The sequence below is a fragment of the Triticum dicoccoides genome, chromosome 5A, assembly GCF_002162155.2.
Source record: "Triticum dicoccoides isolate Atlit2015 ecotype Zavitan chromosome 5A, WEW_v2.0, whole genome shotgun sequence".
In the NCBI taxonomy this organism is placed as follows: Eukaryota; Viridiplantae; Streptophyta; class Magnoliopsida; order Poales; family Poaceae; genus Triticum; species Triticum dicoccoides.
In genome coordinates, this window is record NC_041388.1 from 635,100,861 (window position 1) to 635,117,780 (window position 16,920).

Here is a 16,920-nt window from a genome sequence, read left to right on the forward strand (position 1 = left end):
TGTGTCCCTCCGTGACGGAGGAGGCCATCCACTTGCCTCCCGCTCCGGACATGTTTGGAGAGAGTTGAGGAGAAGGATGCGGACTTGGGCGCTGGAGCTCGGGTGCGCGAGAATGGATGAGCAAGGAGGAACAAGGCATGGGTAGAAAAAGGTGAGATCTTATCCCTTTAAAAGGGCGGACTAAACTATGCACCTCGACTAGCCTGGTAAAACTCGCTTATCCCCCAAGTGTCGTAATTGATGGCGCGGTTGGGTTACCCATGTCCGTATTGATGAGAATCCCGCAATAAGGGGAACACGATCTCTGCTTTGACAAGACGTGTCAAGAAACCGCCTTGCGTTATGTGCGGGGCTGGTTTAGGAAAAACGGTTCAAATAATTACCGGACCGTGGCGTGATGTCATGCTGCCAAAACGTGTCAGCAGATTAGATTTGTGGAAATATTGTTCTCTCTACGGTGGTATGTGGAACTTATTTTGCAGGGTCGGACACTATCCTTGTATTCAAACTCTTCCGTGGTGTATTCGGAGGAGGAACCCGCCTTGCAATGCCGAAGACAACACTGCGCGCCGGACTCATCGTCATTGAAGCCTGGTTCAGGGGCTACTGAGGGAGTCCTGGATTAGGGGGTCTCCGGGCAGCCGGACTATATCCTTGGACTGTTGGACTATGAAGATACGAGATTGAAGACTTCGTCCCGTGTCCGGATGGGACTCTACTTGTTATGGAAGGCAAGCTAGGCAATACGGATATGTATATCTCCTCCTTCGTAACCAACTTTTTGTAACCCTAACCCCCTCCGGTGTCTATATAAACCGGAGGTGTTTAGTCCGTAGGACAACATACAATCATACCATAGGCTAGCTTCTAGGGTTTAGCCTCTCCGATCTCGTGGTAGATCAAATCTTATACTACTCATATTATCAACAAAATCAAGCAGGACGTAGGGTTTTACCTCCATCAAGAGGGCCCGAACCTGGGTAAAACATCGTGTCCCCTGCCCCGTGTTACCATCCGCCTTAGACACACAGTTCAGGACCCCTTCATCCCTTATCATGCATTCCATTATGGACTGAGGTATGTGAAACCTCGTTTTCCCCTAAGCTACCGTGCTCCCATAACTCTAGGCCCTAGGGCTCGTTCCTGGGGCCAAGTTTGGTCGTAGTCGCGGCAGCGAAAGGATGAAACAAGGAGCCTGAACCCGCCTCATCCCTGCCTCTGCCGAAGGTGTGAGGAAGGTCGAGCGAAGTGGGGAGACGGCAAGGCCTGTTGCCGGGCAAGGAAATGTTTATCTTGAAGATATCAAGGATTTACTCCTTGTTGTGGGTTCCACCCGCAAACAAATGACCCGGCAAGCATCCCTTTTTCATTAAAAAAACATTCCACTCAGGTACAGTCCATAGGAAATGAAAAACATGAATGATGGGATTACAAGTTTTAAATTCAACAAAGGCCCGAAGGCTTACAAACTAAAAAGAGATAAGGTGCCCGTAATCCCTTTCTTGTCCCTCTCCTCAGGAGGCATGTCAAGGAGGCGAAAGGGACAAAAGGAGCGCCTAGGCGAGCTACGGGTGGCAGAAGACACCAAGAGAACATCTTGGTGGCCGTCCAAAGGCTGGATGGTGATGGCGGCGCCGGAAGCAGAGCTCGAAGACGAGGCGGCAGGACGTCAGCACGCGTCGAAGGCGTCGGTGCCCGCGCACTCCGACTTGACGGCCTTGCCGCCCGCCCTCTTCCTCTTCCGCAGCCTCCCAACGCCAGCCGCCCAAGGAGACAACCCCGAGAAGTTCAAGGAGCCGGCGACACGGATGATGGGGTCGCTGGTGCCGCACGGAGCGGCACCCGACACCTAGTCGGACCCGTCATCCTGCCGCCTACTATCCTCATCGTCGCTGCCGCTGTCCTCCTCGTCACTACCGACACGGATAAGGGCTTCCATGGTGAGAGGGATTTGATGAAGATAGATGCTGGTGTGGCTCAGGATAAGGTGGGGAAAAGATAACGGTGTGGTGTGGCTGAGGATAAGGTGGGGAAAATGTATGGTGGGGAAAGGGAGCGGTGCGGGGCCACGAGTCAGGCCGCGTGTCGCGAGCGACCGGCCGAAAACTCGGCCGGCACCCCGGCGTAAAACGTTTGCCATTGAAATACCCTTAGTAAAACTAGGGGGACGGTGACTCAAAAATATAAAAAATTCAGCCAAAATACCCCGATTGAAATACTCTTAGCAAAACTAGGGGGAGGGTGACTCAAAAATCAATGGCAGCCGGCACGTAAGAATGGGCGGCGGCGGTACAAGTGCTGCAGCAGCTCGACATGCAAGAATGGGCGGCGGCCGCCACCATTTCTTCTCCCCACCGTGGGCGACATGTCAACCAGAGACGACACCACCACCTCGGCCCATCACCGTCAGGTTACAGCTGTAAAATGTTACAGCTCGGAAATGAATCTGAGCTCCCAGGCAGGGCCTAAACCATTTGCTATCGAGGGCAAAAATGTACTGGTCTAAAAGACGACGGCAAACATAATTAACACCCAGCAATGTTCAATCCCAAACATATAACAGGCTGGCTTTCAAACATACGATTACAGGATCCATAATATGTATCGTTTACTCTAATGGATATTCATTAGTACATCATCTTCATCACATAAATATAATATTTTCCCACATTTCTGTCTGCACCGCACCAAACATCATCTTCGGTTTGAGAATCCCAAAAGTTGCACCTTTGACAAACATCATCTTTGATTTGAGCGAACCATACTCCCAAGTCTTTACCTTGCAAACTTACTCTTCTTTGAAGGATGAGGTGCAAGCTTGTCGTTGTTCCATAGCATCCCTTTAAAAGCAGAAACAAAATAACTTAGCTATATACACTTTGTTCATGAGCAGTATGGACAGATATGATTAGTTGCCACTTTACAAAAATGTTGTACACAATACTAGTTCAAAAAAAGAAATAGACAAACTAGAAAGAGTAATGGCATTGCACTGGAGTATTTTTAATAAAGAAAATGGTATCGCCCTCAATTAATATAAATGTAATGACATCATATAATTGATCTTGTTTCGGAAGGTGATGGCATTATGCTCTTCATCGTTAGCTCTCGGGTAACTTGTCATCAAAGCGTTTTCTTTCATTTCTGCCACATAGTCATGACGTTGCGTTTGTGGCCTCAATGAGCAGGTATCGACTTTATCAACCAGCTGAAAAGACCACAACTGACAAACAGGGGACTGGTGGCGAACATGCTGCTGATGGGCCAAGGATGGGGTGGTGCATTCAGGTCGCACAAGGCAGGTTTAAGGATGTCGGATGAGGCGTGAGAAGATGAAGAAACCAGCGGGAAAGTTTGTCGCCAGAATCAAGACAAAGACAGACACATGAGAAGGCCGGCAAGGCTAAATAATACAGGAGTTTTACCCAATGACATTCTCATGCAGGGAGAATGGCTTTTCACCAGCCCAGTATCCAGTTACATGATACAGAAAGTACACACTATCTGAAACAAACTGATTCTAACAGAAACAGCCAAAGATGTGACCTGACTGACCCAAAGCAACCCAACGAAACACATTTTAAAACTCTCGCCAACAGAAATAATGTGTTAAAAGCTAAATGCATGCGCGCGCGTGTGCATGTCTATATATACTTCTGTCAGGTTGCTACTAGAAAATAGAGCACAATATAATATGCTTTACAAGAGCAATCAAAATAGTGTTTTTCTTGTTCCTAAAATTCACTTAAAAATAGCACACCATACTAGTAGCAACAGAAGGCTGTGTGATGAATCAAGAACTAAACCTGTACAGGCAATGGACAGTCCCATAAAGAGCAAAAGATCCTACTAGGAGAAATAGAGGACTCTCTCAAGGACATCTTGATGGCATAAGGACCAAAGCTTTTATTGACATACAGTGTAGAGCCCTACACAGCTAGAGTGGCTAAAACTCAAACGCTTGAACAGCCTAACAGAAGATTCATGGTAACAATATATCAAATGCTTCAATTAGTTAAAGCTATTATTAACAGGAGTATATATTACGATAACACAGCGATGCAGTGTCGGAAAGCGGCAAATTAGAAAATTTGAAGCAGGACCAAAGCTACAGAGAATAATGCCGGGCAAACAACCCTGATCAGTAGAACCAATGCCGCTAATGGAGGGGGGTAATAAGCGTGCACCAAAGTCACAATTCAATTACCCATGAGAATCGCACACGCAACCAGGCAGCATATGTATTTGCATCATAGGCAAGATAAATAGTACTAAGAAAAAAAGCAGCGTTACACTACCATATCCAACAGAAAGCTAATCAAAGGCAACCATGTTAGGTAATATGTGATAACGTACATAAAAGAGCGTCATTTAAACACTAAGAGAACTTCTTCTAGTTACCTGTTGGCCTTTCAAGGTGTCTGGAGAAGACAGCTGGAAGTAGGGGCACATTAGCAAAACGGCTTTTGCGAGCTTGCACATCCACATCCACAGACTTAGCATAGCAGGACTGTTGATTGATATATGGAGTACATGACTGAACATGTGCCTGTTTCATGTCAACCATGATCATCCACGCCTCACCGTGAAATTCCTCCTCCCTTAAAAGGCAGCATACAACATCCGGGTCATCCGCACTGATGATTGGGAACTCAGGAAGACGGCAAGGTATGTGCAGCTCCTGGTAACCAGAGCTACCCCAGACAGAATCCAGGTAGATCACACGATGGAGCTCCCACTTGAACTTGGACATCATGTTCAAATTCCAAATGGTGATCTTTTGGCGAGGGTGCTGCCCTAGTCTTCTCTCAAGAAGGTGACGATGGCCACCATGGATTCTCTCATGGAAGTCATTGTCAATGTGGACAAAGCGCAGCATGCCTTGGCTGACGGACACACTTTGGAATCTCTCGGGGAAGTATCTTTCAACCCGTACGTCATTACGGTACTCTTTTCCCCCGGGGAAAGGCACGAAGTGAAGCACAGGGGAGCATGTATCGGAGAAGTCAGATATTAGGACACCACTGAAGTAGTCTACCCAGCACAGAAAACGACCATCAAGAGCGAGCACATCGTCAGTTGACCACAGGAAGGGGAACCGGACATTGCTCTGGTCATGCGGCCGCGGGGCAGGCCTGTTGCAGATGGTTCCCCATTGTCCTTTCTCGGAGTTGAAGATGCAGAGTTCAACAAGCATGGGATGATTGCCAGTGTCGCTTTTTTTGGGGTAGACATTAAGGTCGGCAACAATGTAGCAGTCCGGCGCGAGCTGCAGGATGCCTGTGGCGAATTTATCCATCAGGAACGGCCTTTTCCTGTCCTTGGTGTACCGAGGGAGCTGCTGCACCGAGGGGGAAGGACCGGCGGCCGTGTAGACGAACAGATCTGACGCGATGTTGACGTAGCGAGTCTGGGCCGGCCACGAGACGGTTAGGCCAGCAACCGGAAACAAGTCCGAAGCGGAGTCCGTCTCGCCTCTGACTGGCACTCTACTGGGCTGGCCTTTTCCTGTAGCTATGTTTTTTCGTCTCCACTTTTTGCTAGGTTTTCTTTGGTTTTTCTTCGGTTTTCCTCTTTTTCCTTCTTTTTTCATTTTCTTTTTTTTCCTTTTGTCTCCTCGGTTTTCTTTGTCTTTCCTACTCCCTCTGTCCCATAATATAAGAACGTTTTTGACACTACACTAGTGTAAAAAATGTTCTTATAAATAAATATAAGAACATTTCACTGGTTTTATTCGCTTATCTTTGTTTCTTCATTTTCTTTTTTCTCAACAGACATCTGCATTTTTCATACGCCTTGTAAATAAATATACATTATATTTTTTTATACATGTTAAACATTTTCAAATATATATTATTAACATTTTTTCGAGTATATGTTTTGATGTCTACCTTTTCATACAAGTTCTATATCTTTTGTATGCATCTAAAACATTTTTATGCATGTTTAATATTTTTCAAATACATTATTACAATTTTTACAAAAACATGTTTGAAAATCATTCAAATACATGCTAAACGTTTTTCAGATACACGTTGGAACATGTTTTAATAATTATTTTCGCTGATCTATGTGCAGATCCCTGTAACCAGCTTGCGCCCAGAGAGAGTCCAGGTTGATCACACGATGTAGCTTCCACTCAAACTCGGAGTTCAAAGTCCAACTGGTGATTTTCTTCGGAGTCTGCTGCTGCCGCCCTTGCCTTTTTCTATCACGAAGCTCAAGGCATCGGCGGCAGCGACCAGGGACTCTGTCATGGAAGTCATTGTCAATGTGGACAAAGCATATCTTGCCTTGGCTGATGGACACACTTTGGAATCTCTCCGGGAAGTACCTTTCAACCCGTACCTTACCACGGTACTCTTTTCCTCCAGGGAAAGGCACGAAGCAGAGCGACAGGGAGTCCATGTTTTCGGAGAAGTCACATAGCAGGACACCGCGAAGTAGTCGACCCAGCACAGGAAACAGCCATCGAAAGCGAGCACATTGTCGGTTGACCAGAGTTCGGGGAACTGGCCGCCATTGCCCGGGTCCAATTTGGGGATGATTTTCCACTTTCCAGTCTCGGAGTTGAAGACGCGGAGTACGGCACGCATGCCATTGCCCTTTCTTTTGGGGTAGACATTGAGGTCGGCAACAATGTAGTGGTCCTCCGCGAGCTGCAGGATGCCTGTGGTGAGGTCATCCGTCAGGAACAGCCTTCTACTGTACTCGGCGAAGGGAGGGAGACCCTGCTGATAACCCACAAGTATAGGGAATCGCAACAGCTTTCGAGGGTAGAGTATTCAACCCAAATTTATTGATTCGACACAAGGAGAGCCAAAGAATATTCTCAAGTATTAGCAGTTGAGCTGTCAATTCAACCACACCTGGAAACTTAGTATCTGCAGCAAAGTGTTTAGTAGCAAAGTAATATGATAGTGGTGGTAGCGGCAACAAAAGTAAAGACAGTAAAAGTAATGTTTTTGGTATTTTGTAGTGATTGTAACCGTAGCAGCGGGAAAGTAAATAAGCGTAAACCAGTATATGGAAAACTCGTAGGCACCGGATCAGTGATGGATAATTATGCCAGATGTGGTTCATCATGTAACAGTCATAACATAGGGTGATACAGAACTAGCTCCAATTCATCAATGCAATGTAGGCATGTATTCCGTATATAGTCATACGTGCTTATGGAAAAGAACTTGCATGACATCTTTTGTCCTACCCTCCCGTGGCAGCGGGGTCCTATTGGAAACTAAGGGATATTGTCGGTGTCAAAACCGGCGGATCTCGGGTAGGGGTCCCGAACTGTGCGTCTAGGCTGGATGGTTACAGGAGTCAAGGGACACGAAGTTTTACCCAGGTTCGGGCCCTCTCGATGGAGGTAAAACCCTACGTCCTGCTTGATTAATATTGATGATATGGGTAGTACAAGAGTAGATCTACCACGAGATCAGAGAGGCTAAACCCTAGAAGCTAGCCTATGGTATGATTGTTGATGTGTATGTTCTATCGACTAGCCTGGCCCTGGTTTATATAATGCACCAGAGGCCTAGGTTAACAAGAGTCCTAGCCGAATACACCGGTGGGGAGAAGTCCTTGTCTTGATCGCCAAGTCTTGTGGAATCTTCCTTGTATGCGGCAGCTGTCCGAACTGGCCTATGAGTATACGGCCATGGGGGTCCTCGGCCCAATCTAATAGATCGGGAGACGACGTGGTGAGTACCCCCTAGTCCAGGACACCGTCAGTAGCCCCCTGAACCGGTCTTCAAGTTAGGGACGCTTCTCGATTCTTCCGAACCGTTCTTCATCTTCGGTCGCCGGTCTTGAAAACTGGTCCAACAAATCTTCTCATCTTCGATCTTGAGGATCGCCGAAATGCATTCGACGAGTTTACACCTCGGGTATCCGAGGAGCCCCTTTAAGTTTCCGGCCTTTATCAATGCCTTGTTATTTTTATGCCACACCTCGAGTTTGAAGTTGTTCCCGGGCGCCAGCATCCTCTTGCGTCCGAGCTCCAACGCCGGACTGTATTCGAGGTATCTTTTGCAACCGAGCACCAACGCCGGACCGCTTCCCAGCTCTAACGCCGGAATGTATCCGAGCTCCAACGCCGGACTATGTATCTGAGATCCAACGCCGGACTGTATATCCGAGCTCCAATGCCGGACTGTATCCGAGCTCCAACGCCGAACTATATCCGAGGTGTCGTAAATCACCTTGGTTCAAAGAAGTTGAAGGAGTTTAGCCGAGCTTAATGCCGGAAATGCCCTCTATGGAGCCAGCCACTAGCGCCCGAGCTTTATGCCGGGCTGCTTCCGAGGTGGTGCACCACCCTGAATGTGGGCCGATTTTTGTGAATATTTTTTATTGGTGCAATTTATTCTCTACCGAGATATATAGCCAGTAGCCCTCAAGGTGTGTATCGGTCTAAAACCCGAGATGCACCTGAAGGATGACGTAAGACCGCTGATCCCAGTAGCCGCTGAGACTCAGGTTGATTAGCAAAATCGGCCTGAGGATCGAGTCCAAGCTCGGCAGAATACTTCGGGACACTAAAAGCGGCGTGCTCAGTCCTCGAGACTCAGGTTGGGTGCGGCCGACCAACCTGAGGATCAAAATCTCCTCGGAAACTATATTGCACATAAAATTTTCTGTATTGGACAAGCAATGCAGTAGCCCCCGAGACACTGGTCGGGTGGCAACACCAAATCAGGGGATCGATGTGCCCCTTTAATATTTGTAAATAATAAGCCCGAAGCCCAGTAGCCCCCGAGCCTTAATGCGGGCACGGGTGGCCGAATTAAGGATCAATATCCATAGTAAAATCACAAATTATGTGTAATGACTCTATGTATCCAAGTACTTTACGTCATTAATGCTCAGTTCCGCATTGTACAAAACTTTGTTGACCGACCATCGGCTTCCACCTCCTCGGCCAGTAGCCGAGGAGTGTTTGTCCTACTTTATAAAGCCTTTATGAGGGCAAAGATTTACAACAAACAAGGCAATCTGGCCATACGGTTTTATAAACAAAGGTACGCAGAGAGATATGTTATATTACTGTTTAACAGAAGAAATGTCTTCCAAAGAAAATAGTCCCGCTATCGGTTCCTTTCTTTGGGTTGTCATGCTAAGCATGATCATGAAACCTCAGCTCGAATGTAAGAGCAAAATATCGAGGATTTAGTTTGGGAGGCCAGTTAATAGCCCCCGGTAGTGTTCGGCGACAGTCGAGGTCAAGCCGTAAACACTTCGGCCAATGTTATGAACGGCCCATCATAGTCATCGGATCGCTGACCAGTTTACGCTTATTGTGACAGTCAGTTTTCGGCTTTCTCCACTAAGGTGCTTGACCATGCGAGCTGGAAGCACAATCGCAGTGGTTCTCCCTTTGCACATCTAGCCGAACAAAGCGGAATGTAGGAGGAAAGCACAGGAGCCGGGCAACCCAACTATTGACCAAAGACACAATTCGAAACCGATGCATATATAGCAATATCCGAGAATGTTTTTGCCGAATCCCTAAAGGTGTCCGGCGTTGCACTGCGAGACTAATGCTGGAAAAGAACAAATAGTTTAAAAGTGCCAAAAAGCTTGGAAAACCAAGAAACATCAGTCAAAACATGACGTCCGAACAAGATCAAGTGTTCAGTACCAATCCGAAAATTGGTCTTAGAAAAAAGAAGTGCTTCTGTCGTGCTTTAACGTGATATATCCTATCTCAAGACTTCGAGCGGGTTAGCCTACGGCTTCAACCTCCTATCCCGAGGGTGGAGTACTTCTCATCAGGCCAGTTTAGCAAACTAAACTCTAGCGGCTTTGAGAGAGAAATTAGGCTCACCGGCTAGTGACCACACACTCGGGTCGAAAAAAGGAGTGATAAATAATAATAATAATAAAACTTTGCAACGATTAAGAAGAAGAACACTTATTATAAAACGGCTCAAATAAACTTAAGAGCCCCCAAGTGACTTGGGTAGAAGAATGATTGCATGTACCGAAGTACTTATATCATATCTATGTTCAACTGAACTTTAAACGCGTCTTAACCAGGCAAGGAACGAAAAGTGTTATGTACTCCATCGGTCGATAATATCGATGGTGTTTCCAATAACCAGGCAATCAGGCCATAAGGCTGTAACAGACAAAGCATGCTTAGGGAACTTATGCTATATTATTGCGAAGTGTAAGAAGCATCTTCGAAGAAAATAGTACCCCCACCGATACCTTTCTTCGGTGCTCATTGTTATTATGAGACTTGTGCAATAGATTTTTTGTACTCATGAGTTCCGTTGTGTGCCGAACATCATTGAAAACTATAAGAGCGCTAGCTTTCGGCTTCACCCAGTCTGAGGTCCGGCTCGGGTGACCCGATCGTGACAATCGCAGAGGTGCTCCCTTTACTCCCTAGCCAAACAATCAGGAACGTAGGGGTAAACACAGGAGCAAGGCAACCCAGCTTGCAAATCGCTTAAGTCAATATGGTGCATATTGTGGCGTAATACACGAACAAGGAACGAAGTCGTACAAGTATAATCATATGCAACAGGAAAAGCTTCATAAAGGAAGCCCCCAAATGAATTGGGTATTTGAATTTATGGGTCACAAACAAAGTTTGGACAAGGAAATTTTTTACAAGCAACTTTTTTCCAAAAAAGTATAATGCTTGGTCGAACCGAACACAAGTTAGAAATTAAAGCTTTGAGCATGAAAGCGACTTAGCTGGTTATTGTGTTCGGTATTGATGACGCGGTCCGAGCTTGATGCGGGACAAGGTTCCATCCCCCAAGCCGGTCCCGAGGTGGCGGAGCGGAGAGCTCGACACGCCGAAGTGGTGACATAGCACGGTCGATGTAGACCGGCAGAGTGACGCCGAAGTCCCCGGATCATTTTCCTGTGCACAAAAATAGTGCAAACGAGAGATAATAGTAATGATGATAATTAAAAAAAATCGTTGCATAATAAATAATTTATGCAAAGTGAGTAATAAAAGAAATATGGCCTGGCGCCGAAGTCAAAGCACCAATGTCGATGCAGGGCGTCGGCGTGATGCGGTAAAGGCGTGGCAAAGCCTGAATTCACAAGTCGGTCCGAGTTCCGAATGCGACGTTCGCCGGACTATGTACGAAGACTGACCGAACCACCACGCGACCGTCGTTAATGAGGCCATCATTTGATAAACCTGTGTACATATGATGGGCAAACCAGAGTAATAATTCCTTGGGAAAAATGAACCCAAACAAGTAAAAAATACTGAGATTAATAGCACCTGGTTTATTTGTTGAAGCAATCCGAAGGAAGGTGATTCCCAAAATTGGGACTCGCTCCGCACACCCATTGCCTGATGGGCGATAAAACGACGGCATGGCAATGCTGGTAAAGGTTGGCTCGCCGAGGCAAAGCCCTCGGCCCATCTAACGTGACGGAGCTGGTTGGCTAGTGACGCCGAAGTGTCCGGAGTAGGTTGATGAAGAGATGGCAAAGCCCCCGGTCTAGCCGAGATGTCGAAGCCTCGATGTCAGCCGATGAGTCGAAGTAGGTCGGCGTGATGGACACCAGCTTAAAGAAGCAATAGTGCGGCCCTGTCGATGCAGGTCGTGACGTGGTCGATGCCGGCTTGATGAAGCGACCGTGCGGCGATGCCGGTATGCCCGCTCTGTTTAATCCATGGGGCGACGCTGTTGGTGATGATTTACCCTTCGCGATGCCGGACTCTTGTTCGGCTTGCCGAGATGATGATCCGAAGAAGTTGAGCTCGGCTCAACAAAGTGACGCCATGTCTAGCGTAGGTCGGCAGCCGTGGAGTAATATTGCCGGACTGGTTTGACACCAGCATGATGTTGAAGATCATGTTCAAAAGATCTTAAAGTTAGTGGGATGTGTTCGGCAACAAAACACAATACCCCATACAAAACTTCCTTCAAAAGGGATGTCCGAAACCCCGTTCATAAAAAAGATGAACTCGGGTCGGATTCGTTTTCGCGCAGAAAACAGATCCGAAAAGTGATGCACTATTCGGAAGGTTACCGGAGTTTGGACGGTCGGATCAAGCTGAAATTTTGAGTTCCACAGTATGCCCCTCTGGATCGGCTATGGAGTTCGGAGGATGTGTATATGGATTTAGCGGCGAGCGCTGCCGATGCGACCAAGTACTTCCAGGGTCAGACGGACCGTGAAGTAGACCAGCTGTTTTGGAGACAATTCCATTCTCTCGAGCGTCTGCTTTCATTGACTGACCAATTAGCCGAATGGGCCGAACTGAATAGGTTGTCCGGACGCGCCATGAGGTCTGTTGTGGATCAGCTATGGCCGGAAAGGTCAAAACCGAACAGCTATTTCAGCTTGGTGCAGCAGTTCCTTGACGTGGTGCCGCGCATTAATGCGATGAAGAGGTCGGCGTGCATAGAGGGCGCACGGATGGCCTTTGCCCGTGTTAAAGCATACTAGGCGGAGATGGATGCTACCACTATTGCAGCGTGGGATTCGGCCATAGGTCGAATGGCTGCTGAGCACTACTTTGAAGAAGTTCTTGAGGGTGCTCGTTTGATAGAGACTCAGTGCTCAAAAGATATTATGTTTATGTAATCTCATTGTAAGCGAAATGCTTTTATAAATTTTTGTAAGGCTATTTTTATAATTTTGCCTGAAAGTAATATGATGCCTCTTGGGCGGCCGTTTATGTATACATGTGTATAACCTGAAAGATTGCAGCCGTCAGCTTCAACCCCCACGCATATAATGCGGAGGTGCTCGCAAAAAACATGCATTCACACTTAACCCAACGTCTTGGTCCTATTAAGGAGGTGATAGCGGAGCGAGCGAGGCAACTGGACTATAATGCTTTAGCACTTTCACTTAGCCATAGGAGTTTGACAGTGGGGCTACTAAATAGCCCCTGGTGGCTCCGCACTCTCCCAATCCCGGGGTGCGTACATGCCTGTTGGGGAACGTAGTAATTTCAAAAAAATTCCTACGCACACACAAGATCATGGTGATGCATAGCAACGAGAGGGGAGAGTGTGATCTATGTACCCTTGTAGATCGACAACGGAAGCGTTTGGTTGATGTAGTCGTATGTATTCACGGCCCGACCGATCAAGCACCGAAACTACGGCACCTCCGAGTTCTAGCACACGTTCAGCTCGATGACGATCCCCGGACTCTGATCCAGCAAAGTGTCGGGGAAGAGTTCCGTCAGCACGACGGCGTGGTGGCGATCTTGATGTACTATTGTCGCAGGGCTTCGCCTAAGCACCGCTACAATATTATCGAGGACTATGATGGAAGGGGGCACCGCACACGGCTAAGAATATGATCACGTGGATCAACTTCTATCTCTTGGGGTGCCCCTGCCTCCGTATATAAAGGTTCAAGAGGGGGAGGCCGGCCGGCCACCATAGGGCGCGCCAGGAGGATTCCTACTCCCTCCGGGAGTAGGACTTTTCCCCCAATCCTAGTTGGAATAGGATTCGCGAGGTGGAAGGGGCGTTGGCCCCCTCTCTCCTTGTCCTATTCGGACTAGGGGGGAGGGGCGCGCGGCCCAGCCCTGGCCGCCTCTCCTCTTCTTCCACTAAGGCCCATTAAGGCCCATGTACCTCCCAGGGGGTTCCGGTAACCTCCCCGCACTCCGGTAAAATCCCGATTTCACCCGGAACACTTCCGATATCCAAACATAGGCTTCCAATATATCAATCTTTATGTCTCGACCATTTCAAGACTCCTCGGCATGTCCGTGATCACATCCGGGACTCCGAACAACCTTCGGTACATCAAAACGTATAAACTCATAATATAACTGTCATGGAAACCTTAAGCGTGCGGACCCTACGGGTTCGAGAACAATGTAGACATGACCGAGACACGTCTCCGGTCAATAACCAATAGCGGGACCTGGATGCCCATATTGGTTCCTACATATTCTACGAAGATCTTTTATCGGTCAGACCGCATAACAACATACGTTGTTCCCTTTGTCATCGGTATGTTACTTGCCCGAGATTCGATCGTCGGTATCCAATACCTAGTTCAATCTCGTTACCAGAAAGTCTCTTTACTCATTCCGTAATACATCATCCCGCAACTAACTCATTAGTTGCAATGCTTGCAAGGCTTTAAGTGATGTGCATTACCGAGAGGGCCCAGAGATACCTCTCCGACGATCGGAGTGACAAATCCTAATCTCGAAATGCGTCAACCCAACATGTACCTTTGGAGACACCTGTAGAGCACCTTTATAATCACCCAGTTACGTTGTGATGTTTGGTAGCACACAAAGTGTTCCTCCGGTACACGGGAGTTACATAATCTCATAGTCATAGGAACATGTATAAGTCATGAAGAAAGCAATAGCAACATACTAAACGATCGGGTGCTAAGCTAATGGAATGGGTCATGTCAATCAGATCATTCAACTAATGATGTGATCCCGTTAATCAAATGACAACTCTTTGTCTATGGTTAGGAAACATAACCATCTTTGATTAACGAGCTAGTCAAGTAGAGGCATACTAGTGACACTCTGTTTGTCTATGTATTCACACATGTATTATGTTTCCGGTTAATACAATTCTAGTATGAATAATAAACTTTTATCATGATATAAGGAAATAAATAATAACTTTATTATTGCCTCTAGGGCATATTTCCTTCAGTCTCCCACTTGCACTAGAGTGAATAATCTAGATTACACAGTAATGATTCTAATACCCATGGAGCTTTGGTGCTGATCATGTTTTGCTCGTGGAAGAGGCTTAGTCAACGGGTCTGCTACATTCAGCTCCGTATGTATCTTGCAAATCTCTATGTCTCCCACCTGGACTAGACCCCGGATGGAATTGAAGCGTCTTTTGATGTGCTTGGTTCTTTTGTGAAATCTGGATTCCTTCGCCAAGGCAATTGCACCAGTATTGTCACAAAAGATTTTCATTGGACCCGATGCACTAGGTATGACACCTAGATCGGATATGAACTCCTTCATCCAGACTCCTTCGTTTGATGCTTCCGAAGCAGCTATGTATTCCGCTTCACATGTAGATCCCGCCACGACGCTTTGTTTAGAACTGCAACAACTGATAGCTCCACCGTTTAATGTAAACACGTATCCGGTTTGCGATTTAGAATCGTCCGGATCAATGTCAAAGCTTGCATCAACGTAACCGTTTACGATGAGCTCTTTGTCAGCTCCATATACGAGAAACATATCCTTAGTCCTTTTCAGGTACTTCAGGATGTTCTTGACCGCTGTCCAGTGATCCACTCCTGGATTACTTTGGTACCTCCCTGCTAGACTTATAGCAAGGCACACATCAGGTCTGGTACACAGAATTGCATACATGATAGAGCCTATGGCTGAAGCATAGGGAACATCTTTCATTTTCTTTCTATCTTCTGCAGTGGTCGGGCATTGAGTCTAACTCAACTTCACACCTTGTAACACAGGCAAGAACCCTTTCTTTGCTTGATCCATTTTGAACTTCTTCAAAATCTTGTCAAGGTATGTGCTTTGTGAAAGTCCAATTAAGCGTCTTGATCTATCTCTGAAAGTGCAACTATCCCTAGGTGGTTTTGGTAATTCATAACAACATATAGCTCATTGAGCTAATGGTATTTCAAGATGATTATTTCAGGAAAGCTCAATGATTGGCATGGCATGGATGTGAAAGTGGAACCCTCGGAATGCTAAGGACAAAGAATTGGCTCAAGCTCAAAAGTTCAAGACTCTTCATTTTATATTTTAGTGATCCAAGATCACATTGAGTCTTTAGGAAAAGCCAATACTATCAAGGAGGGATGAGGTGTTGCTTAATGAGCCTCTTACTTTATGTGCTTAATGATATGCTCCAAAATCCTCAGCTACTTTCCCATATCCACAAATGACCTAAACCCTAAGCCAAACTTGGTCATACCGATTCTTCCAATCCGGTGCCACCGAGTTTCACTTGTCATTTGCCACTGCCAAACCCTAGCAATTTGGTCCTACCGATAAGGATCTCGGTCTCACCGAGATGGGGTTGCAAACTCTCTGTTTCCCTTTCGTAACTTTTCGGTCTCACCGAAAGAGCGAATCGGTCCCACCGAGAATGCAATGTAAACTCTCTGTTTCCTTCTTGTAACTTTTCGGTCAAACCGAAAGAGCGAGTCGGTCCCACCGAGCTTGCCTGACCAACTCTCTGGTTAGCTAATTGCCGAACTCAGTCTCACCAAGTTTGTGCAATCGGTCTCACCGAGATTACGTTATGCCCAAACCCTAACCAAATCGGTCCTACCGAGTTGCATCTCAGTCCCACCGAAATTCCTAACAGTCACTAAGTTTACTATTTCGGTCAAACCGAGTTTTCTGATTCAGTCCCACCGAGATTGGTAGATTGTGTAACGGTTGGATTTTGTGTGGAGGCTATAAATACCCCTCCACCTCCTCTCCACTAAAAGAGAGAGCCATCAGAACACATACATCATTCCAACTCATATGTTCTGAGAGAGAACCACCTACTCATGTGTTGAGACCAAGACATTCCATTCCTACCATATGAATCTTGATCTCTAGCCTTCCCCAAGTTGCTTTCCACTCAAATCTTCTTTCCACCAGATCCAAATCCTATGAGAGAGAGTTGAGTGTTGGGGAGACTATCATTTGAAGCACAAGAGCAAGGAGTTCATTACCTACACACCATTTGTTACTTCTTGGAGAGTGGTGTCTCCTAGATTGGCTAGGTGTCACTTGGGAGCCTCCGACAAGATTGTGGAGTTGAACCAAGGAGTTTGTAAGGGCAAGGAGATCGCCTACTTCGTGAAGATCTACCGCTAGTGAGGCAAGTCCTTCGTGGGCTATGGCCATGGTGGAATAGACAAGGTTGCTTCTTCGTGGACCCTTCGTGGGTGGAGCCCTCCGTGGACTCGCGCAACCGTTACCCTCCGTGGGTTGAAGTCTCCATC

The 16,920-nt window shown here is 46.8% G+C and overlaps 1 protein-coding gene across 1 annotated transcript in view; it reads right to left on the bottom strand.

Annotated features, from left to right (window-relative positions):
- Positions 1–2,508: 2,508 nt before the first annotated feature.
- Positions 2,509–16,920, bottom strand: part of LOC119300255 — a 59,752-nt gene continuing 45,340 nt past the window's right edge. Inside the window, exons 2-4 of the mRNA XM_037577278.1 lie at positions 6,426–6,731; positions 4,402–5,410; positions 2,509–2,840 (exon numbers count right to left, since the gene is read on the bottom strand). Coding sequence (XP_037433175.1) covers positions 2,776–2,840; positions 4,402–5,410; positions 6,426–6,731 — 1,380 coding nt within the window. The 3' untranslated portion in view covers positions 2,509–2,775. The remainder of the gene's footprint in view (positions 2,841–4,401; positions 5,411–6,425; positions 6,732–16,920) is intronic.